The sequence below is a fragment of the Rhinolophus sinicus genome, chromosome 17 (assembly GCF_057876585.1).
Source record: "Rhinolophus sinicus isolate RSI-liver-muscle chromosome 17, RSI-T2T, whole genome shotgun sequence".
NCBI lineage: Eukaryota > Metazoa > Chordata > Mammalia > Chiroptera > Rhinolophidae > Rhinolophus > Rhinolophus sinicus.
In genome coordinates this window covers 122,651,751-122,677,395 of record NC_142517.1, presented here as the reverse complement: position 1 = coordinate 122,677,395, position 25,645 = coordinate 122,651,751, and the positions used below count along the sequence as shown (strand labels likewise).

The 25,645-nt window shown below is 45.2% G+C and overlaps 1 protein-coding gene across 2 annotated transcripts in view; it reads right to left on the bottom strand.

Annotated features, from left to right (window-relative positions):
* The window catches only part of SCTR (secretin receptor), a 70,230-nt gene extending 44,876 nt beyond the window's left edge, over positions 1–25,354 (bottom strand). Inside the window, exons 1-2 of one of the 2 annotated variants that reach the window (XM_019715494.3) lie at positions 24,922–25,354; positions 10,986–11,106 (exon numbers count right to left, since the gene is read on the bottom strand). In XM_019715494.3, coding sequence (XP_019571053.2) covers positions 10,986–11,106; positions 24,922–24,990 — 190 coding nt within the window. In that variant the 5' untranslated portion in view covers positions 24,991–25,354. The remainder of the gene's footprint in view (positions 1–10,985; positions 11,107–24,921) is intronic. The other variant, XM_019715493.3, reaches the window with a different exon arrangement.
* Between the last annotated feature and the right edge of the window lie 291 nt (positions 25,355–25,645).

The following is a 25,645-nucleotide window of genomic DNA, read 5'->3' as shown; positions in this document are numbered from 1 at the left end:
GGAGAGAGGTGAGTTGGGGGCAGGATGGGGGGGGGGGTGTCCCAGGGCAGGGGGAGGTATCTGTCTCCCAAAGGCCATCAGGAACGGGGAGGGAAGGGGGACCCAGCAAAGGACCTGGGAATGTTTGTTAGAGAAAACATACATGCCAGCATGTATGAAATACTGACACATGCTTCACCGTGGATGAACCTCGAAAACATTACGCTCAGTGGAAGACGACAGACAGCAAAGGTCACCTACTGTGTGATTCCATTTATGTGAAACGTCCAGCGTTAGCACAGCCATGGAGACAGGAAGTACATTAGTGGTGGCCGGGGGCAGGGGAGAGGGGAGCATGAGGAGAGACTGCTGCATGGGCAGGGGCTTTTATTTCGGGGGTGATAAAAATGTGTTGGACCTAGACAGAGGTGCTGGTTGCACAGCATGGTGAGTACTCACTCTAACACTATTAACTATTAACCGAATGCCTTTGAACTGCTCACTCTAACATTAGGTGCATTTTACCTCACTAAAACAAGTCCACTCCATCCGTCCCCAAAAAAGTAGCCAGCCCATTCCTTCCTGCCCACGTTCTTTGGGAGTGGGCAACCAGCTGGCAGAGAGAAGAAGGAAAAGGGGAGGGCATGTCCCCGTTTTGAAGGCGAGGACACTAAGGCCCAGAGAGGATCAGTGTCTTGCTCAAGGTCACACAGCCCCTACGTGACAGTAGAGCACATGCTCAGGTCTGTCTGACTGCCAAGCCCACACCTTTCCTGCTACCACACCGTCTTTCTGGAACATTCTTCGCTGGGGAGAGCCAAAGCCCTTGCATCAGCCAACTCGGAGGGGGTATCAGCTTCTGTAAACAGAGCAATAAATAGCCTGGTAGAGCAGGCCGTGCAGCTATTAGGGTGACCCTGAAACATTCTCACAAAATGCTGGGAAGGCCTTGGCCACGTAACCCGGAATAGCTGAAGAGTTAATTTTTTATTTGTGATAAGTGTGCCGGGCTCGGTGACAGCTCCGTGAGTGGCATTTCCTGTGATTCGTCTGGGGTTCAAACATTAACCTCCTCCCAGGGAGGACCGGGCAGCTTAACCATTAACCCCGTGCCCCCATCGGAGAGTCCTACCAGCCCCTCCCTGCCCGGGTGTCAGGACAGATCACTGTTGGGATGGAGATCCCATGGGCCATGGGCCTCGGTTCCCGGGGACTTCAGGAGTCCTGCTCCTCGGGGAGCTGGTGGCCCGCAGGGCTTAGGTTACAGGGCTATGCCCGCGTCCAGGTGGCCTCAGCCGCAGCCCTGCCACCCACCTGGTTCTGATGTGGACACCAGAGGCTACACCCATCCCCAGTGGCTGTGCCCCTTCGTCATTTCTCCTCTCCAGTCTTTCAGGGAATGTTTCCCCTCCTCCACCACATCTGTTCTAACCTCTGTGATGGATCTTTGGTTCTGCTTATCAGCCTCTCGGCAGAGCAGGCCTGAAGCCTTTCCCAGCAGGTCGGGGCCTTGCACATCCTCTGCTTTGGGGGCTTTGCAACCAGGTTTTCAAAGCAACAGACCCCTTTCCTTAAATGAAAATTGCAGAAGGCCAACACGCAAAACAGATCCAAATGACCCGGGTCATGTGTGGCAAGGTGGGGCCAGGCTGGCCACCCTTTCACCCATTGCCCTGGCCTTGCCAAACACAGTCTCAAATATTGCAAGTCCAGCACAACTCTTTTGTCACAGGAGGCGAGCGAGGTCCAGAAGGAGGGGTGCGGTCTGGGCCAGATCCATATCTCCCCAGGGAGTTTGTGGCAGAACCAAGTGGGAGTCCCTCAGGAGCTTTTTCAGTCCTGGATGCATACTGAGGACCACACGGGAGCTTTGGGGAAAACAAATGACCAGCCCTGCCCCAGGTTAGTCCACCTGGGCATGGCCCTAGTACAATTCCCCCGAGGACTGTAAACGTGGGGTCGGCATCGGTAGGGTGACTGGGCAAGTGGTTCACAGAAAAGGAGCCTCACGGGAGAGGGCCTTGTGCAGAGGGCCCAAGTGGACCCCACCCATCCATGGCAGGGGTCAGCCTATCTGCACCAAGGAGCTGGGGCAGAGGCCATCAGAGAAGCTCCCTGCCTTCATGCACTCTCTCCAGCGTCATGAGGTCATAAGATTATTCTCCCTGTTTTAAAATGGGCACGTTGAGGAGAAGAGTGAAGTCTCTCGTCCAGGATTGCAGAGAGGAAGGAGCAGTGCTGCGATTTCGGCTGGCTCCATTTGTCCCACGGCCTTGCACTCAGCCCTGCGCTCAGTTCACCAAATCCAGCCTGTCGGTGGCCACGCAGCTGGCCACCTCCTCCTGCAGTTGCAGCAGCGAAACTACCCTTTCGCTGGGGGAGCCCGGCAGGAACATCGGGACACCCATAACAGGAGGCCCCAGCCAATGGGGTCACTTGGGTCTGAGTAGAGTAGGCAGAGGCAGAGCCATTCAATGCTCTTTACGAGAGGACCTAGGAGAACAAGCGGCTCCCCTTTCTGCTCCCAGATCAGGCTCTGGAGAGCATCCCTCCATGGGTGACATGGGCTGCACTGCCCACCTCAGCCAGTATGTGACAAGTTGGGCAAGCTGGGAACCATCTACATCTCCTCTGTGGGGGCCTCGCTCCCTCAGAGGCTCTGCCTCATCTCCCACTCTCTCCTTGGGGCCAGCTCTCTTTTGTTTTCTCCTCTCACCCTCCTCCCAGTCAAGTACTTGCACTTACTCATTCACTCAGGAAGTCAGTCAACAAACACACCTCAAGTGTCTTACAGGCCATGTGCCACACACTGGGAAAGATGAGAGTGACACAGTTCCTACCTCAGGCTGAGGCAGAAAAAGCCCAGCAAACACATCTCTACAGTGCAGTGCAGAGGTGCCAGGAGGGAGAGAAACAGAGGGTCCTGCAGGAGTCAGGGGGCCAGCTAAACCAGCAGAGCTACGGGCATTCAGGAATAATTTGTGGGGTTGTCTAAAAGAGAGAGCGGTTGGTAGAGTGAAGAAGAGAGAATGGTGTTGCAGCAGAGAGACCAGCAAGTGCAAAGGCTCAGAGGCAGGAGAGAAACTAACACAGTCAGGAAACTGTAAGCAGTTTGGTTGAGCCAAGTGGAAATGTTTGGGCGGCTGGAGGGATGGACAAGGGCCAAGTCAGGAGCTGGATCTCGTCCTGCAACCCCTGGAGAGCAATGGGACATTTTAAACGCGCCAGATGCTAATTTTTGACATAACTGTCCCTTCTTTCTCAGTGTGAACTGAAGTTCACCGTCATCTCTCCCAGAGGCTGGCATTCTAGGACTTCGCTCTCAGGGCTGCATGAAAGGCTCATGCGCTGTCATTGGGATTTTAGGCATTCACTGTAGGGATATGCAGAGGGAAGGCAGCTGCCGGCTCTGCTGCACCCAAGGCTGGCTTTGTCGATGCTTCCCTCTCTGCTGTTCCAGACAGTTTCTGGGGTAGCAGGAGGGCCCAGGAAATCAGGAGGCTCTGCTCAATGGGCCCCCGTGAGCACCATAAGACCACAGTCTGCCTCCTCCAGGCAGCTCTCATAGCCAGTAGAGAGGAAGGAAAGGCTCGACTGTGGGGATAAAGCCATCCCGCCCCTGTCCCTCAGGCAGCGGATGGGGGCACAGGCTAAAGCACACTGCAACACCCAAACTGCAAGGCCCCTGCCACCATGACACCGTGATTTTCCTCCTGCCTCTGGCTGCTCTGACGACGAGTGCCTGGGATCCCCAGGCCTGCTCCTAGGCACCTTCTGTCCCTCCCCCCACCACATGCGGCTGCAGCCTAATTGCCACCTGTACAGAAGCGTCCCCATTCCTGACCTCCTCTAAAGGCTCCACTCTACGCATCTAAAACCCAACTCATGGTCTTCTCCCCCCAAATATCTGATCTCCCTTCACCCCTTCCTGTAGTTGCTCAGGTTGAACACTCGAGGTCCTCCTGGACACGCTGCCTTCTACCTCACCCCTGAGCCAATCCATCCCCATGCCCTGTCAGTGTTACCTCTAAATAGCCCTTACCTGTGTCCACTCTTCTCCACCTCCTGCTCCCCCTGAAGCAGACCCTGTCCATATCTCCTTGGTCTTTCCCTTTTCTGCACATGCCAACCTCACTTTCCAACGTTGGCCCCCAAATCTCTTTGTCTGGGGGCTTTCTCTAGCCGTAGGAGCTCACTCTGCCCCCCAAGCACAGCAGGCTGAAGTGCAGCCCCAGGCTCTGACTGATGGGGAGCTGGGGGAGGGAGGACAAATATACCAGCTCCTCTGTCACTCCCAGGTGTGCGTCCTATGCTGGCTCCTGAAGTACTCCAGGGGGCTAAGCTCCCATTGCCCACAGCGATAGATAATGCAAGGTTTACTGGCCTCCTTTCCTGTGTGTCTTGGTTCCCCACACCTCCACTGGGCTTTCCTGGAATCACCTGCCAAATAAGCTACTTGCATTTGAATCCTTGTCCCCGGGCCTGCTTCTAGGGAACCCAAATGAAGACACCCTATCTAGTCCCAATGACCATTATGTTCTGTGCCGGCCACCAACCTCACAAGGGGTCTCTCTGAACTTACCCCTGTCCTTCTCCAAAGCACCTTCCATGCTGCAGCAAAGGTGATCTTTTCATAATGCCAATGATTACATCACTCAACCTCAAGACTCTCCAGGGCTTTCCATCGCTTTTAGGACCAGGATGCAAAGCCTCCACGTGGTCACTGCCATCCTGAGTGCTGTGGCCCTGCAGCCTGTCGCATTCATGTTGCGGCCGCTCGCTCCCATCCCCAGGCTGTGTGCCCAGGCTGTGTGCCAGCCGTAGAGGCCTTCCTCAAATGCACCGTGCTCCCTCCTGCCACCGGTGTGCTCCCTCGTCTCTCTGCTTGCACACTCTTCCTTCTCTTTGCCTAACAACTATTGTGCATCCTTAGGTAGCAGCCACACCTCACTTTCTCAGGAAAACCTTCCTGAGCCGCAGACCAGGGCAAGATCCCTCATTATATACTTACACACAGCCGCATACACTCTTCTTATCTCGTTGCTAGTTTGTGTTAATTGGTGATTATTTGATTAACGGCTCCCTCACCTGACAGACTCATAATGGCTGTGGCAGAGACTCTAAATTGCTTATTCTCCTTTCTCACTAAGAGGATATGACCTGTTGGCCACACGCACAGCTAAAAATCTCAACCTTCAGCCTCAGTTGCAGCCAGGGGTGGCCATGTAATCCAGTTCTGGCTGATGAAATATAAGCAAAAGTCACCTGGACAGTTTTAGGAAAGTTTGGCTTTCCAGTAGATCTCACCCTCAGCTTCTCGTGACTTTCTTCTTCTTCCTGCCAGAAACACAGGTGCTCTCTTCTCCTCTTTTCTCTGGAGGTGTAGCAACTATCTTACGACCATGAGGCAAATGTCACACATCAAGCAGGAAGACAAGGAATATGGGATCTGATGACATCCTGGAACTTTGCACCAGCTCTGGACTTTATCATGTGCAAAACACCAACTCTTATTTGATGGCTCTAGTGTACTAAGCTTGTGCTGTTAGCAGCAAAATACATTCCTAAGTGATAAGAGAGGAGTCTAGGTACCTTTTCTTCTCACCATTATATTTTTTCTTCTCACCATTCTCACCTCATGACAATAAATGCTAAATATTTTGTAAATGAATGCTTTTAAATTCACACCAACCCCAACTCCAACTGAGGCCCAGAGACAGTAAGCACTTGTTCAAGATCAAACAGTCTATCTAATTTAAGAGGATGGGCCCCTCCCCTCCCTTCCTCTTCCTCTTTCTTTTTAAGAATGGAGGTAAAATTCCCGTAACAGAGATGGAGGCTGTTTTCTCCTTTCAGCCCACAACACATGCCGTTGCCATTGTCACCACTGGGCAAGCAGTCGTCTTCCCCTGAGCTCTGAAGTGGCACAGGCAGGGAGAGGAGCAGACGGGTGAGAGAAGGAAGGAAGCAGTGGCACAGCAGGCATAGCAGCTCAGGCAGTGGCGAGTTCCTGGGAGTGTGACTGCAGAGCAGTGGTTGGCGTGAGGGAGGGAATCACCAGCCTGGCATGGTGGACAACAAGAAACTGGACAACCAACAGCTCAAGAAAGTCAAGAACAAAGGCCATGACTTGGAGAAAAGAGCATGGCCTGTATACCAACAAACTGGATAACCTAGATGAAATGGATAAATTCCTAGAAACACACAGCCAACCAAGATGGAAGCATGAATAGAAAATCTGAGCAGACCTCTAGCTAGTAAGGAAACTGAATCTGTAATAAAAATTACAAAACCTCCCAACATTTAAAGAAGAAATACCAATCTTCTTTAAACTCGTCCAAAAAACTGAAAAGGAGGAAACACTTTCAAAATCATTCTGTAAGACCAGCATACTCTGATATCAAAGCCACACAAATACTCTACAAGAAAAGAAAACTAAAGACCAATATTTCTGGTAAACATTGATGCAAAAATCCTCAAAAAAATACTAACAAACTCAATTGAATAGCACATTAAAAGGTTTATATACCATGACCAAGTGGTAGCTATTCCTCAAACGCAAGAATAATTCAACATATGTGAAAAGGGATCAATGTAACACACCATATTAATAGAATGAAAGACAAAAACCACACGATCATCTCAATTGATGCAGAAAAAGCATTTGACAAGATTCAACACCTTTTTCAAGATAAAAAAAAACACTTAAACTAGGAATGGAAGGAAGCTATCTCAACATAATGAAGACCACACATGAAAAGTCCACAACGAACATCATACTAAATGGTAAAAGACTGAAAGCTTTTCCTGTAAGATCAGGAACAAAACAAGGAAGCTGACTTTTGCCACTTATATTCAGCATAGTATGGGAATTCCTAGCTATAGTAATTAGGTGAAAGAAAAAAAAAAGACATCCAAATTGGAAGGAAAGAAGTAAAATTATCTCTGTTCACAGATGACATGATCTTATAGAACACCCTAAAGATTCCATACACAAAAAAACCTGTTAGAATTAACAAATACATTCAGCAATTCAAATACATTCAGTTGCAGGATGGATACAAAATCAACACAAAAATCAGCTGCATTCCTATGTACGAATGAAGAACAACCTAAGAAAGAAATTAAAAAACAAATCCATTTGCAATAGCATCAAAAAGAATAAAAAACTTAGAAGTAAACTAACCAATGAAGTGAAAGACTTGCAAAATGAAGACTACAAAATGTTGCCGAAAAAAATTAAAGAAAACACAAATAAATGGAAAGACATCCTGAATTCATGGATTTGACAATTTAATATTGCTAAGATGTCAACACTACCCAAAGTGAGCTACAGATTTAGTAATCCCTATCAAAATCCCAATGACAGAAATATTTTATTTAATATTTATTTATTTAGTGTTTACTTAACATTTATTTGCAGACATAGAAAAATCCATCCTAAAATTTCTAATAGACTCTCAAGGGACATAGGAATAGCCAAAACAATCTTGAAGAAAAAAAACCACAAAGTTGGGGATCTCACATTTCTTCATCTCAAAACTTACAAGAAAGCTCCCGTGATCGTGGTACTGGCATAAGGACAGACAGATAGACCAGTGGAGTAGAAGAGAAAGCCCAAAATAAACCCTTGCTTAGATGGTCAAATGAATTTTGACAGGTGTACCAACACTATTCAATGGAAAAGGAGAGTCTTTCAACAAATGGGACTGGGGAAACTGGATATCACCATGCAAAAAAATGAAGTCGGAACTTTACCTTATACCACATACAAAAATTAACTCAACATGGACAAAGAAACTAAATGTAAGAGCGAAGACTACAAAATGTTTAGAAGAAAACGTAAGGGTAAATCTTCATGAGATTGGACTTGGCAATGGTTTCTTGACACCACCAAAAGAACAGACAAGTATAGAAACAGATACTATTGAATTATATCAAACTTAAAAACTTCTGTGTATCAAAGGACACAATCAACAGAGTGAAAAGGCAATCTACACAACATGAGAAATCATTTATAAATCATCTATCTGATAAGGGGTTAATATTCAGAATAAATAAAGAACTCCTACAAGTAAAAAGCAAAAAATCAAACAACCCTATTTTAAAATGGGTAAAAAAACTTGAATAGATATGTCTTCAAAGAAGACACACGAATGGCCAAGAGCACATGAAAAAAATGCTCAACATCATCAATCATTAGGGAAATGCAGCTCAAAACCACAATGAGATACTACCTCACACCCATTAGGGTGGCTGCCATCAAAAAACAAAGAGAAAATAACAAGATCTGGAGAAATTAGAACCTTTGTGCACTGTTGGTGAAAATGTAAAATGATGCAGTCACTCCGAAAAACAGTATGGTGGTTCCTCAAAAAATTAAAAGTAGAACTACAGTATGATCCAGCAATTCTACTTCTGGGTATACACCCAAAAGAATTAAAAGCCGGGATATTTCCACAGCCATGTTCATAGCAGCATTCTTCACAAGAGCTAGAAGGTGGAAGCAACCCAGGTGTCTTTCAATGGATGAATGGATAATCAACACGTGGCATATTATTCAGCCTTAAAGAGGAAAGAAATACTGCTTTATGTTACAACATTGATGAAGTTTGAGAACATTGTGCTAAATTAAATAAGCCAATCACAAAAAAACAAATACTATATGATTCCACTTACAGGAAGTACATAGAACAGTCAGTTTCATAGAAACAGAAAGTAGAACAATGGGGATAACAGAAGGGGGAAAAGGGAGTTGTTCTTGAATGGGTGTATAGTTTCAGCTTTGCAAGATGGAAAGAGTTCTGGAGGTTGGATGCACAGCAATGTGAATGTTGTTGTACTGTACACTTAGAAATGGTTAAGACGGTCAATTTTATGTTATATGTTTTTTGTTTTAAATTTAAAAAGGATTAAGTTAGTAAATTTTATGTTATATGTATTTTCCCACAATTAAAACAAAACCAAACAAAACACTGACAACACTAAAAGCTGGCAAGACTGTGGAGCAACAGGAACTTTCATACATTGCTGGTGGGAATGTAAAATACTACAGCTACTTTGGAAGACAGTTTAGCAGTTTCTTATAAAACTGAACATACCTTACCATATGATCCGGCATTCACACTGTTTAGTATTTATCTAAATGAGGTGAAAAGTCATGTCCACACAGAGCAGCTTTACTTATAAGTGACAAAACTTAGAAGCAACCAAGACGTCCTTCAGTAGGTGAATAGATAAACTGTGGTCCATCCAGACAATGGAATATTATTCAGCTCTACGAAGAAATGAATTACCAAGCCATGAAAAGACACGAAGGAAACCTTAAGCGTATATCACTAAGTGAAAGAAACCAATCTAAAAAAGATACATATTATACAATTCCAACTATATGACATTCTGGAAAAGGCAAAACTATGGAGACAGTAAAAAAGATTAGTGGTTTCCAGGGGTTAAAGAGGGAGGGATGAATAAGTAGAACACAGAGAACTTTTAGGGTAGAGAAATTATTCCATAGATATTACAATAGTGGATACATGTCATTATACATTTATCAAAACTCACAAAATATACAGCACCAAGAGTGACCCTAATGTAAACTATGGACTTTGGGTGATAATGATGTGTCAATGCAGGTTCATTGATTGTAACAAATGTACCGCTCTGGCGCAGGAGGTAGATGCTCGAGGAGGTTGTGTGTTTGGGGGAGGGGAGAGCAGAAAGTTCCCCATATGGGAACTCTCTGTACTTTCTGCTCAATTTTGTAGTGAATTGCTCTAAAACAATTAAGTCTACTTAAAATATTCACATAACATCAAATTAACCATTAGCTATTTTAAAGTGTATAATTCAGTGGCATTTAGTACATTCACAGTATTGTGCAGCCACCATCTCCATCTAGTTCTAAGACATTTTCACCCCCACCAAAAGGAAACCCCCAAGCAGTTAGTCCCCATTCCTCCTGCCCTCAGCCCCTGACAATTGCTAATCTAATTTCTGTCTCTATAGATTTACCTAATGTGGACATTTCATATAAATGGAATCATAAAATGCATGGAGTCTTGTAACTGGTTTCTTTCACTTAACACGTTTTAAGATGCATCCATATTGCAGCATGTATCAGTACTTCATTCCTTTCTAAGACTGAATAATACTCTATTGTTTGTGCACACCACATTTGTTTATCCGTTTATCAGTTGACAGATATTTGGGTTGTTTCCATCTCTTGGCTATTATAACTAGTGCTACTATGAACAAGTGTGTACACATTTTTATTTGAATACCTGTAATGGAGCCTTTCTTTCTTTTTTTTTTATCCTTTTCTTAATGCAACCCTTCCTTACCCTTAGATCAGTGAAGAAGATAAGTTAAGAAAGGAACTAGAAATAAAATGAACATTCAAATATCAAATTAAAAATCAAAGTCTGATTAGCAATAATGATCAGCATATAAATTAATAATATTTAAGAAACACCTGTATTTAACATACTTTATCTAACTTTCATTATAATTTTGAAGTAGACATCACGTCCATTTTATAGATCAGGAAACTGAGGCTCACAAGGTTAAATAATTTGTCCATGGCTGCACAGCAAGTGCGTGTCAGCCAGCATAGGACCCAGTTTTTTCTGAACCCACGCGGCCTTTCTGACTACCTCACACATCAAAGTAGCAGCGGAGGTGAGAGAATGGATGAGAGGCACCACTTTGATAAGTACTTCTTATCAAACTCTTACCTTAGTGAAGTCCTCATGCAGAAGCTAATGGTGCAAAAACACTGGCTGTGTGCACAGCCCAGAGAAAGGAAGAGTGGTGATGATGTTTTTTGAGTATGTGTAGAATGATCGCCAGGATCATTCTAGACCCTTCCCTCCAGCTGATTACCTGCATGACTACAGCTGGTCCAGCCCCCTCCATCCCCATTCAGGCCCAGAGGACAAGATTTCCCCGACCTGGTGGGAATGGACAAGACGCACGTCAGGACTGGACTATGGTGGGCTACGCACCTGGGGCGGGCTGCTCTCTGCCCAGGTCTCCTGTCCGCTCTTCGGCGAGTTCCTGCAGGCACTGGTCCCGATCCTCCCGCAGTACCCGCAGCACATCACACAGCCGAGGGAGGGCTCCAACCTGCAAATCCCAAGCCAAGAATGCTCATCGTTGCCACTGAGTTGGTTCTCCCACATAAGGACTCCCTGTGAGCAAGAATGGGGCTAAACAAGGGGGATTCATGGGCAATCAGGGAGGCAAAGTCCTGCCCGTGAGAAGCTCCTAGTCCACAGTGGGGTGCAGACAGCTACTCCTGGGGCAGAGTTCTGTAGCTTGTCCACTGCAAATCTTGCCCCTAAGTTTATCAAGGCTCCCGAATCTAACAAGTTATTGACTTTCTTGGCACTTTACTATTAGCTGCAAGACTTCATGTATTTTACTCCAACTGTGTTTATTTCTCATATTTTGAAAGCTTAGTCTGGTGCAGACAAGGTCTTTGAAACCTGCACATAACCATCTCCTTGTCCGCCAGAAGAGAGCGTGTGTCCATCTGAGACCAAGAGCGACTGCAGGGAGAAGATGGACAGGAGGGCTGAGGAAGGACTGGCAGACAGATCTGGCTTCCTAGCTCTTCCCAGAGTAGATTTCAAAACATGGTGCCATTCTTTCATTTGTGCCTGAGACTTGATAAACATCTGAATGAATGAATGAACGAACGAACAACTGAACAGATCGATAAGTTGAACTCCTACTTTACTTTTCACAAAGTATGGAATTTTAATATTCTTTTCACATACATTGACTTAGATCTAATTCTCAAAATAACCCTATGAAGAGAAACAGAAAGGGAGATCAAGGACCATAGAGGTTATGGGATGTGACCAAGGTCGTACACCCAGGGATCCGGATTTCAGAAACCAACCTTCCAACAGGTTTTTATACCCTCTTGTCATCTCTACACTAATGTTCCATAGGTGGAAATTCATCTGAAACTCATATAAATTTCAAAAGGAGAAGAGAAAACTTCCCAAATTTGACAAGAGACATAGACTTACAGATCCAAGATGCTGAACAAATTGTTAATACATGTACCAACCTAGATGAATCTCCAGAGAAGTATGCTGAGTGAAAATAGCCAATCCCCAAAGGTTACATACTATATGATTCCATTTATATAATGTTCATGAAATGACAAAATTATAGAAACAGAGAACATATTAGTGGTTGTCAGGAGTTAAGGAAGGGGTGGGAATAGGAGGGAAGAAAGTATGACTATAATAGGGCACCATCAATGAATTCATTGTCATTAAGTACTAATTGGGTAATAGAAATGCTCTGTACCTGACTGTATGACTGTCATATCGTGTTGGTCAATCAAACCCTAGCTCACTTGAAAACACTAAGAGAGAAATAAACATTTATTGCTGATGCCACTGAGATATCTGTGATTGTTATGCAGCAGAGCTGACTGATGCAGGGTGGAAAATAGATTCTAGAATGGCATTAATGTGTGTAAATGGGGAATGAAATTTCTCAAAAGTGGGTGGCAATTTGCACTGTCGGGGATTGAAGAAAAGGGTATTCTGGCAAAGAAGACTCTTGACAGCAATGGAACAAGATTAGAAATGAGAGAACACCTGTAATGGGACCCCCCTCCAAGAAAAGTTCAATTTACTTAGTGTTTTTCCCTGGGACTATAGGAAAAATAATAATCAGAGGACAGTTTACTTTTTTTCTCATCTTAACGTTACTTTTTTTAAGTTGTAAAATATACATAACATAAAATTTACCATTTTAACCATGTTTAGGTAAACAATTCATTGTCATTAAGTACATTTATAATGTACAGCTATCACCACTATTCGTCTCCAGAACTTTTTCAACATCCCAACAGAAACTCTGTCCCTGTTAAATAATAACTACACATTGCCCCTGCCTCAGCCCGATAACCTCTATTCTACTTCCTGACTTTATGAGTTTGCCTATTTCAGATAGTTCATGTAAGTGGAATCATACAATATTTATTCCTTTGGGTCTGGCTTATTTCACATCCATGTTTTAACATTCATCAGAATTTCATTTGTTTTTAAGGCTGAATAATATTCTGTTGCACATATGTACCACGTTTTGTTCATCCATTCATCTGTTGATGGACAGACACTTGGTTGCGTCCACCTGTTGGCTATGTGAGTAATGCTGCTATGAACATCAGTGTGCAAATATCTCTTTGAGCCCCTGCTTCTTATTCTTTTGGGTATATAGTCAGAAGTGAAATTGCTGGATCACAAGGTAATGCTGTGTTTACTTTTCCAAGGAACCACCAAACTTGTACGCAGCAGCTCCACACACCACTTTACATTTCCACCAGCCACGCACACGGGTTCCAAGTGCTCCCGACCCTCATTAACCTGGGTTATTTTTCTGTTAATAACAGCCATCCTAATGGGTGTGAACTGGGTCATCCCACATGTTTTACCCTTGACCCATCCATTAAAAGGTAATAAACCAAGATAGTTTTGTGTGGTAGTGGCATGCCAACTAAAGAAACGTGTGACAACAATAGCATTCTACTGAAAGGACTGAGGCCATAGCTTCCGGATGGTGCCCAGCAGTGAAGGAGGGGGGCCCTCAGGGTTGCTGGGGTGACTACGAAGCCTGTGGGTTCAATGGAGCAGCCACTTGGTAGGTGCCCAGGTGGGAGAATGCATGGGAAACTAGCCCCTTTATTACCTAGATTAACCTCAAGAAGGGGAGGAGAGTCAGGTATTTAGTAGCCATATGCATGCATATTTATATATGTATTTCTATATAGTTATTAATTAAATATAATTTTCCATAAAATTCACAGAAGAGACAAGATGAAAGAATTGCTAAAAATTTATATAATATTTTCCTCAAAACAAGAGCTATTAGTCCTTAAAAGTTCCCTTTAAACTGTTTCTAAAAAAACAACAAAACATTTGAATTTGTATAAGTCTATTTTTAAAAAAAATTTTTACTTGTACTAGTAACAAAGTATTTATAATGAGAAATAGCTGTTCTCTTCCCTAACTTTTACTTCCTCTCCGGAGGCAATCACTTTCAATTCTTTTTAGCTGTTTATTCTCATTTGTATCTCTATATATTTTAAAATTATGTTCCTATACAGCTATTTCTTGGTTTATTAATTTGAGACATTATCCAAAACTCCAAAAACTCTCTATTATGGAAGATCAAGATTTAGATGTTTTTAGATCTCCCCACGTATACTTCTCTCCCCCATATATTACATATCTTCCACTTGATTTAATTTTAAATCCATGGTTTGTACTTATAATGACTTATTTTGACCATGAAATATCATTCACTGTCGAGTCTAGTCATGTAAAATGATTATGTCTCTTCTTGTACATTTTGTTTTTCCTGAGGTTAATAATTATTTTGTTTTTCCATTTGATTAGTTTTCTATATGTGGCTAAATTTTCCAAGTACTCTGACAGCTGTTAGACATCTATCAACAGTTGTTTTCCTTCTGGAGACCTCTCTTCCCCCGTCCTCCTTCCTCTTGCTCCAGGCTAGACCTGATACCTGGCTGTGGTTTGGGGTACCCTCTCCCCAGCTCTCCTGGGTAGCCTTCCTTTTCCTAGATTCCATGTCTCTTGCCTTGCTTTACTTCCTCGTTTTACAAAAGCAAATTCTCTAGTAACTTCCTAAGAAAGCATACATAGGAGGTAAATATTTTAATTTTTGCAGGAGTGAACAAGCTTTTATTAATTTGATTAATTATGAAATTAATTAATAATCTGGGTAGAGAATGCTAGGTAGAAGATCATTTTCCTTCCAAATTTTCAAGGCATTTCTCCTCTCTTCTTGTGTTGTTGATAAAAAGTTTATTTCTGATTCCAAATCTTTTGTATGTGACTTATGTTTTCTCTCTAGAAATATTTAGGATTTTTCTTTGTTTTCAGTTATTTTTAAATTTCTTGAAGAAATGGTTCTTTTTTTACTGATTGGGTAGCTATTCAGTGGGCATTTCTATCTGAATATTTGTATTCTTCATTTCTGGGAATTTAAAAAATACTGTAGGGCGGAGGGGTGGCTCAGTTGGTTAGAGAGCGAGCTCTGGGCAACAGGGCTGCCGGATCGATTCCCACATGGGCCAGTGAGCTGCGCCCTCTGCAACTAGAATAAAGTCAATGAGCTGCCACTGAGCTCCTGGGTGGCCAGATGGTTCAGTTGGTTGGAGCACGGGCTCTCAGCCACAAGGTTGCTGGTTAAACTCCCACAATGGATGGTGGGCTGCGCTCTCTGCAACTAACAACAGCGACCAGACCTGGAGCTGAGCTGTGCCCTCCACAACTAAGAGCACAACTAAGATTGAATGGACAACAACTTGACTAGTATGAATCCCAGGAAAAACACACTACTGTTGCCCAATTTAAAAAAAATGTCCTGGAAGTACACAGTTTCCCAATAAAGTCGCGTTCCCCCTTCCCCAATAAAAAAATTTTTAAAAAAGAAAATCTGTAAAAAAAAATACTGTATTTGTCTTATTATTTCCTCCCTTCATCTTCTCTATTCTGCTTCCTGGAATTCATATTAACTGAATAATGGACAGCCTGGATGGATCCTCTAATCTTCACCTTTCTCTGCTCTTCTACCATTTCGTCTATGTGATCTTCTTCCTGGAATATTTCCTTGACATTATCTGCTAGGTTTTCTAATGACTGTTCTGTCATCATACATTTAATTTCCAAACAGCCTTTCTTATTCTCTGATGATTCCTTTTGCATAGCATTCTGTTTTCTACACTTCCTCTTCTTGGCTCCAGCATCCTTTTTACAGAACTGTATTTCAGGATATTAGTTGTAGTCGTGTGTTTTAAGTTTTTCGTCCTCTCTGCACGGTCCCTCTAAGTTCTTCTCTCCTATTTGTTCACTTCCATGCTAGAGGCCTTCTTCAATGTCACATTTAAGCTTCAGGCATGAAAGTGGCCCTTGGAACCACCATGGGCCTGACCCATTTGTTGACTGGTAGCCTTCACTATAAAGTAATCAGGCCGCGAAGGGCCCCACAATCAGGGTCTATGGGGTGTTTCTCCTCCACGTCTGGGGCCTTTCCAGGGTGCTGCCGGCCAACCGGACAGCTTCTCATCGATGCCCCCCTCCCGCCCCCCCCAGCACTGAGGAATTTACATTGTTTTGTTCCCTACATGGCCACCACTGCTTCATTCAGTTTCCATTTCCCAAAGACTTCTTGGAACTTCTGCTTCCTTATTGTCTCTTGTCTTGTTCTCTTTGACTTTGTAGGTTTAAAAAACTCTTTCAATTCCTTTGCTATCATTTTAAGGCATCCCCACAGGCAGAGTAGATAAACACACGTGGTTAATCTGACATTTTAAATTGGAAGTCCTGTGTGACATAATAAGACATTTATATATTTGGTTTTTGTCCCTGGTTCCTGGCACAGCGCTCCTAGGACCCTTGTACTCTCCTGCGTGTTGGGGTAAGAGGAGCTTCTTTCGCTGTAATGTTTGGTCTTAGTCCCCAGCTCCTGAGACAAGAGCTTCTAAGACCCTTGGAACCTCCAAAGTGGTGATAAGGGATTTTTTTATGTGCTAATAAGGTGACTAGTGGCTGGGGACCCCTAGATAGCTTCAGGTTGGGGGCTGGTCACCAGAAAGACCAACCATATGGTTAGAGCGTTGGGACTTTCAGTTCTACCCTCCGACCCCTAGAGAGCAGAGAGAGTCTGGAAACTGAATAATCAACAATGGGCAACGATTTTGTCAGTCATGCTTGTGTGATGGCACCTCCATAAATGCCTTAAACAACAGAGTTCAGAGTTTCCAAGTTGGAGAATACATCGAGGGAGGGGGTGCACCCAGAAAAGGGCATGAGAACTCCATACGCCCTCTTCATTGCCCTATAACATCTCTCCCTGAGATATAACCTTTATAATAAACCAGTAATAGTAAGAAACGCACTTTCCTGAGTTCTGTGAACCATTCTAGCAAATTATCAAACCCAAGGACGGGGTCGTGGGAACCCCAATTTACAGCCAGTCAGTCAGAAATGTGGGTGACCCAGACTTGCAGTTGGTGTCTGACGTAAGAGCAGTCTTATGGGATGGAGTCCTTACCTGTGATAGTTGAATTGGAAGACACCTAGCTAGTGTCTACAGAGTTGAAGAATTGGTTGTCACTGTGAGGAAAAACCCCATATATTTGGTGTTATAAGTGAAGTGCTTTGAGCAGAAAATACCAAAGTAGCTGGTACTCAGAAAAGGGTGCTATTTGGTAGTAAAAATAGCACACCTCAGACCTAAGTACATTGAAGAATATGTATTCCCCATAAATTTAATAAGGGATTGTGAGAAAAAACATTTACTAAATGGTGCTTTTCTTTATTATTTAAATTAACCAAAAAACCCCATACATTATGTATACTTTCCTTGCTAGTTTCAGAGTTTTGAGTCCAAGTCATCTTTACATGCAGAGTTCTAAAAATATTGCTAAAATCATGCCAAAGTTCTGTTTTTAAAATACTTGGACCACAAATTTTTTTCATATAACTTTTGTCTTTTTCAGGAATTTTAAGTTGACTTTCTTTTTTCTTGTTGATCACAAAATTGATAGGCTTTCACCGCATCAATTATATGTCATAGTTGTACCCCTAGGTTCTGAATAGAACAACACTGTGTAATATTGACAACTAGCTTCTCCGGGATTTGCCTCTGGGAGCCCTTTGACTTTCTGAACTAAATTCTTTTTGGTCTGTTGCAGAACTATGGAACTGCTATCTGTCCCTGGCCATGCTGGATAAATTCCACTTTTTTGTATCCAATATTTTAGATTCAGTTTTGGTTTTGCTAGGGTATAACCTACAGTATTTTTTATTTATTTCTTTTTTATTTTTATTTTAGAAAAGACACTTAAGTTGTAACTTCTCTGAGATTTTGCACGTCTATTAGTATCTCTGTAGGGCATGTCACCCTTTGTGTCTCACTCAACACCTAGTCATGGCTGGCCCACTGTAGTGAACTAATTCCTACCTGTTGTTTGATGATTGGGTGACTAGCTTCCACTGTCCTTTTCTTTGGGGGATTTTCTCAGATGGCAGACATATTTTGAGGTGTCTGCTCAGCCTATCAGCTCACAACTCCCCCCTGGGAAGGACCCCTTCATCATGAGGTAGGTTGGTTTATGCTATAAGGTTCCATCTCACCGATGAGACCAAGGGAAAAAAAACTCACCAAATTTGGGACACCCTGCTTTCCTCTCTTGGATATTTGGTATTGGAATAGGGAGTAAGGTCAATCCCTTCCATCCCCAGAGCATGTAAGCTTAGAAGCTATGGGGCAATCATATTCCATCCTTTAAAAGGCAACAGAAAAATCTAGGCTGCAGAGAGACAGTAATGAAGTGAACCCCAAAATAAGAGGGAAAGATGTCAAAAGAGAGTTCTATAAGTTATTTTAGAGTTTCATTTTGGACTTTTAAATCAAATCTGAAAAGGTAAAATCTGAAAGGCGGTATAATAATGCCCTATTGAATTCTGAAGAAGATTAAGAGTATCAACATCACTTTGCTGATCACACTTTATAATTACTTGCCTGCCAGCTTGAGACTGGAAAGAAATAGTTTCAAGGAGGAAAAAAAAAAAAAGGAAATAAGAGTCTAGTTTATTGAATGAAAAATAAGAAGAGGGAACTCATTATCATACAACCAGTTCAAAACACATTTCAGCAAACGTTTATTGGGCACCTACTATATGCCCAGCAATCTGCTCATCACTGGGGACATGAAGGTAAAAGGGTCACAGCTCATGCCCTTGAACTTCATGGTCTCTAAAGGGGTCCACGTGGGTCAATGGCCAGAATGCATAGTGAAGGCAGCGGCCAGATCATAATGGACCAAAAGTGGCAGCAGGGTCATCCCAGGAGGTGGCTCTGCCATTTAGGCAAGAAATGAGGAAGAATTGTTGTAACCAGAGCAGCAACACCCTATAAAGAGGAGGGCCCAGGTGTGACAGTGTATAGGCAGACTCTGCAAGAGCAGGAGGTGGTCTGAGTACGGGGTGAGGGCACGGGGCAGTGTGGCTCCCAGGAGTCTGGTTTGGGTGCCTTGATAGTTTAAAGAACAAGAAAAACAAGGAAAAGAGACATAGGCTTGGGAGTTTTGGTTAAGGAAGCTTGGATTTATAACAAGTGGGACTGCCAAGGGAGAACGCATGGTAAGAGAGAGCAGAGGAGAGGAAGGGCCAAAGAGGAAGAGCCGAGGGAGTGGTCCCTACAGGCTCAGAAGACGGAGCTCCGGGAGGAACAGCACGAGGCACAGGATGGAAACCAGGAGACTACAAAAAGAAGCCCAGGGAAGGGAGAGAAGAAAGAAGGGAGTGTCCTGGCACTGAACATCTCCGACAGGCATGGTCCCATGCCCCACTTTGCCCAGGACAGACTGCGTGTATGCCTGTTGTCTCAATGTCATTATTCATAATGTCTCATCTCTCTCATAAATCACGCGGTCACCCTAGGCAGGACCACGACTGAAAACTGTGCAGTGAATGTGGCAAAATGAAGGCCACTGCTGAGACTGATTTCAATGGGTAGTGTGGAAGGAGCCAGGTTGCAGTGGGCTGAGAAATGAGTGGACGTGGGGGCAATGATCATGGACGCTTCTTCCAAGAAGCTGGCCGTCAGGGGGCAGAGGTGGAACTGGCTAGAAGGGCCCAGAGCTCTTTACCGCCTGGGTTGGACAGACTTAGGCAAGTTGATCAGCTGATGGAAAAAGCCAGTCCAAAGAAATATGGTGAAGGTTGGTCACAGAGGCTGCATTGTGTCATCTCAGAGGTCATTAAGGATGGTGGTGGCAGGATCAGCTCTGGTATAGAGACTGGCCGCAGGCAGGAGTACAGCCTCTGTTTTACTTGGATGGTATAACGGACTGAATGTTTCTGTCTCCCCAAAACATGTATGTTGAATCCCTAACCGCAGTATGGCTATATTTGGAGAGGGGCCTGTAAGGAGGTGATTTAACTTAAGGTTCAATGAGGTCATAAGGGTGGGGCCCTGATTTGATAGGATTAGTGTCCTTATAAGAAGAGACACCAGAGAACTCGGCTCTCTGTCTGCACCTGCTCGGAGGAAAGGCCACATGAGGACCAATCAGCCTCTGCAAGCCAGGAAGAGGGCTCTCACTAGAACCCAACACTGCTGGCCCTTAATCTTGGACTTCTATTCTCCAGAAATGGGAGAAAATAGATGTTGTTTCAGCCCCCCAGTCTGCGGTGTTTTGTTACGGCAACCCGAGACGACTGAGCAGACAGGAAGGAAGAGAACAGGAGGGCATCATTTAGACACACCTGTAAGATGTTGCTGAGAAGAAATTCATCCACGTAGTGTTGACTCTCAGGAAGTGGGAGGCAAACCCGTGTGGTGAAAATGAAGGGGAGGTGGTAAGGTGAGGAATTTGAAAAGACGTGTGCACATCAGGGAGAGCCTCTGAGAGTCCGGGGTGAGAAAACGGATGTTGGACCTGTAGGGATTCTGGAGAAGACTCTGGAAAACTCAGGAATCCTGGCAGTATGATGGGCTGGGACCACAGGAGACGATCAACCAGGGACGTCTCTTCCCTACATGCCCCTTGGAATCTGTCAGACACAGAATGGGGAGGCTGGGTGGGTCCCAGGACATTCTCACTTGTCCACAAGTACCCTGAGCAGCCCTCTGTTTGTAATGTAAGCAAGTTGATAGGATCGGGTGTTGTGGGTTTTACCTTGGGTTGGAGGTTGTCCCAGAGCCTGAGTGAAGGTCAGTGATGAGAAACCTCAGTTTGCTAAGGGCAAGGAAGCAGGGACCAAATCAGGGGCCACTGGATGGGGCCACTCTAGTGGTGGAGCTCTAACCCTGGATGTTAATCTGGGCTTTCAACAGGAGCACCCGGAAGAGAGCGATGTCTTCCCGTGGTGTGGGAGGTAACGACGGGATGGGGAGAATGGGGACCGGCTGGAGAGAGGGACGCTCAATGGGGACACCAAAAAGTTAACACCAAAGCCAAGAGGACTCCCTTCAACAGTCTGTGAAGTGTACTTCCTGTTTGTTTGATTCTGTGATTCCAAGCTTATCCATAAAATACATTGGTTGTTTTATAAACAATTAGATGTGTTTTGTGTTTTACAAAGCAATTAGGTTAAACTGAAATTAATGCTATTTTGAGATTTGGGAGAGAATTTTATGACAGCCCTTTGGGGACCAGAAACCAGAGCAGGCCTCATGATGGGAAAGACGCATGTGCTGGTTAAGAAGACCTGGGTCTGAATCATCATGCCACCATGTCCTCCTGGGTGATCTGAGCAAATGGCTTCTGTGTCCTCATCTGCACACTGAGGGCTACTGAGTGTTGATGTGAGAATTAAATCAGTGCTGGGAAGGGCTTAGCAGACTTTCTGGTGTGAAGGTGCCCAATAAGGGGAAACTTTAAAATCATCATTTCCATTAATTTTAGGGATGGTAAAATTTTCAAGATAAATCCACAAGTATTTCCTCAAAAAATTAGACAGTGATTTTTCAGGTATAAAAAAAAATCCCAGTGACCCTCCTCTGAAGAATTCTCAATAGCCAGCTCCTCACATGACATTTTGCAGGCCTTCCTAAAAGTCTGCTCACAGAGCCGCCAAAGAGCCTGTCAGCCTCTGAACCCAGATGCACCACCGGAAGGGACAGGGACCACCATGTGCTGGAGGCTTCAGTGTACCAGACCCCATACTTGGAGTTTTTATGTTTCTGAGCCGTCAACTGGGGAGGGATGGAGAAAGAAGGGGTAAAGTGGGAAGGGAGGGTGAAAAAGATCAAGGAAATTATTCCCCACAGAAGTCTTTTTATGTGGCTTGAAAATGTTTCGTCATGTACAGCTTTCATCCTCCGACTCAGATTCCCTGCCACCAACCCCACTGCCCTGCATCCAGCATGCAATTAACACCTATTATTAGCCCTGTTAATGCATCTCCCCTGAAACATGACAACCTTAAGGCAGTGGTTCTCAACCAGGGGCATTTTTGCCCTCCTTGCCTCCCAGAGGACATTTGACAATGTCCGAAGACATTCCTCTTGTCACGACTTAGAGAGATGCTTCTAGTGGGTAGCGGCCAGGGATGCCGCTGGATATCATACAATGCACAGGACATACAACAAAGAATTATCCATCTCCACTCTCTGCACTCTGTCCCTATAATCCCCACCCCATTACTTCTGCCCTTGCCAAGGGAGGGCATAGCTCTCTTCCTGGCACCGCTTGTTGAAAGCCCAGATTTAATATCCAGGATTATAGCATCAAAGTTAAGAAACAGTGATTGAAGGAAAAAGCAGCCCCACACATCCCACTTAACTCACTAAGATTATCAAGTTGGCAGTTTGCCAGATGCCCTGGATTAAAAAGCCCTACCTTGAATGACTAATTCTCCTTTGCTTGATACACTTATGCACAATTTTTAAAGCAATCATTGCTTTCAAGATGTCATTCCCCCCTACTTGTTGCTATATGAAATTGCCACAGCTTAAGCAGTCACTCTGGATATCATCATCATTTCACTCATTCATTCATTCATTCAACCAATACATACTCATTGTGCTCCCTCTTATACTGTGACAGGCTCCAGGGATAAAGGATGAAGGCAACTAAGTCTCAATGCTCAAGCTTGAAGTGCGTGTATTGGGGAGGAGGGGAGGACAGGTATACTGGTGAGTAACTGCAATACTCTTCCAGGTAAAAGTGCTCTTGCAATACCTGGGCGTGGGGTAGCAAGGGGAGGTGTGATCAGGGTTTCCTATAACAATCTGAGAAAACTGCTCCTATCAGCCATCATCACTTTTTGGCTTCCACTTGTAAGGTACCCTCCTGGCTTCTCCCTGTATGGAAAGGCAGTGAGGGTGGGGGGTAGTAACAAAGAATTTGGCCTTAATGACTCCTTATTAGGAAGAAGCCTGTGATCTTCCTCAAGAGAGCCCCAAATGAATAAACAGTTGTTTGAATACCCTTAAATTTCAAAATCAAATGTCTGACCACTCAGTCACACGAAGGAAAACAGGGTTTCATAGGCTGGGAAATAACACCAATCAAATTAGGTCAGTTCCACTCCTATTTATTAAAGGAGTTCTCTGCCAAGAAATGTGAGACCTCAGGTCTGGTTAAGCCCATAAAATAATCAGAGGACCAAGACTTACACACAGAAAACTATCTTGCAATAATACAAGGCAGTACATGAGTGTATGAAAGTGACATGCAAAGAAAGACAAGAGATGTAATTAACAAAGCTCTGGGTCTTTGGGAATCAAGAGATTTGGGTTCTAGTCCCAGCTCTACCACTAACCTGCAGATATGGGGCAGGTCCCGTCTCCCTGTGGTCTCAGTTTGCTCGTCTGTAAAATGAGGGAATTGGACCAGAGCATATAACAAAGCAACCTCCTGAGACACACCAAAGACTTGAACCAAGCAAAGTTTCTTATTTTCCCCTCTGCTCCTTCCTGAGATAACATGGGGGAGATTAAAATACAGGCTGAACCTCAGTCCTGAAGTCCACTGCCTGTTAATTTCTCTGGACAACCTCAGGGTTACTACAAATACTTAAGAAGGAGGGAGGCTGGAGGGTCTCAAAGAAGGAACTATCCCCTCTCCCATCCCTGGGCACTGAATAACAACACACCTCTAAGCTGTATTTGGTTTTGATTTTTCCCCAATGCCTCTGTGGCTTTTCCCCAAATTAGGAGTTCAGACTAATGAGGAAGTGCTTTTGTTCTAGCACCTTTCTTCACCAGCACTGAGGAGAAAAAGGTCCAAGGATACAAGGGAATTTGGGAACGAGAGCCCCAAATTCCACTCTTCCAAACTACTGCTGCTGGAATGTTATGGACTTGCCAGAAAGATGGGCGTCTCCTGAGTGCCAACACTCCCATCAGCTCGGGGAGCTGAGGTTTTTCTTAGGATCAAGCAAAAGAGGACTACAGGGGGGCAAGGTCACTGGACACCAGGAAGGACTTGCTCAGGACAGACACTGGAGACTCAAAATTGGGTTCCCAAGAGCTTTCCCTGGGGAATTTTTGGGACAGACTCGGGGGGCCAGTTTGGAATGTTGGTGGAAAGGAGTAGTTCTGGAATCTACACCTACCCACTCTCCATCCCCCACTCCACCCCCATTCCTTCCATCCAGCTCATCTGGGTGCAGACACTTTACAAATCCCACAGGGAGAGGCCTGCAGATTCCCAGGAGTTTTTGTGGGAAAGAAAAACAAGCCATGGCCATCCACTCCACCGCCGTCTCTTTTCTCTTCCAGCTTCTCCCTGGAGCTCCTTTGTGGAGACCAGAGGCTGTCAGGAGTCCCTGGGCATGCAGACATTGTGGAGCCAAATTCCACAGAAGAGGAGGGGGAGGGAGCTGCAAACGGTCCCATCACACGCCCGGAAGCTCCGGGCTGAGCTATCTGAGGTTTTCCCACCTGCAGGCCCTGTGTGTGAATGTCAAGGCTTTGGGGCAGACGGATGTGGGTTCCAACCGTCTTTTTTGGGGGCAAGATTTTTGGTCTTTCTGAGTCTCGGTTTCCTTGGCTGTAAAGTGAGGGTGATAACATCAACCTTGTGAAGAGATTATGAAGTTTCAATGAATTAATGGAGGCAAAGTGCCCAGCACACAATAGGCACCGCCAAGGACGGCTGGAGAATTTCCGTCTAGGAGGGCCTTACAGTCGCAGCCTGGAGGAAGGGGTGGGATGGAAACCAGGGGATTCATCTCAGAGCTGCCTTGCCTGGCGCACACGTATTTATTTTGAGGGGAGGAAGCCCTCTGGAGAGAAGCTGATAGAGATTATTGGAGAAGGGGACGGGGGTAAGGATCCCCACACCTCAGTGGAAGATCTGGGGGTGCCCGCCACCCCAATCCGTGTGAACCCGGAGGGGGCCCTCTGCCCGCGGAGGGGCGCGGTACTCACAGTGTGCGCCGCGCCGGCGAGCAGCAACAGCAGCAGCCGCAGCGACCGCGGCTGCAGGCAGGGGCGCATGGTGCCCAGCGCGCTCCCCGCGGGCGCCCCGACGGCCGCCCACTCGTGCTCACCGCCGGCTCTGGAGCTCAGCGCCCCCCGCAGGGTCCCAGATGCCGGCCCGCCGCCGCGCCCGGAGGAGCCATAATTGGGCCAGGCAACCCGCGGCTACCCCGGGACTGCGCCTCCTCGGAAAAGGTGGCCGCACGCTATGCCGCCCGGCCCATTGATAAGGACGCCGCGCTGCCTGCGCTCCTCCGCCCAGCCTGACTGACTGGCTGGGGACTGGCGGGCAGGCTGGCAGGGGAGGAGGCGGAGGGAGGGCGCGGGGGCCTGGATCCGGCTCCCGCAGCCTCGGCCCGGGAGCCGAGGAGACCAGGAGAGGGCACGCTGGCTTAGCCTTCGACGCTGCAACACCCCCAAGTCCAGAAAGCGCACTCAGCCCTGCCACAACCTTGCTGCGTGCGGATGGACAGCCCATGTCACCTTTTTGAACCTCAGTGTTCTCATCCCTCACGATACATCTAATACCCGCCTTCGGGATGAAAGAAGATTGCGCCAGTAGTGCCCTGTGACAGCGGGTGCTCTATCAATGCCTGTTGCGTCTATTCTGCGGGGCAGCTACCTTGCACTTTATTTCCAATTTCCACTTTATTTTTCTTCACTATTAAAGTTA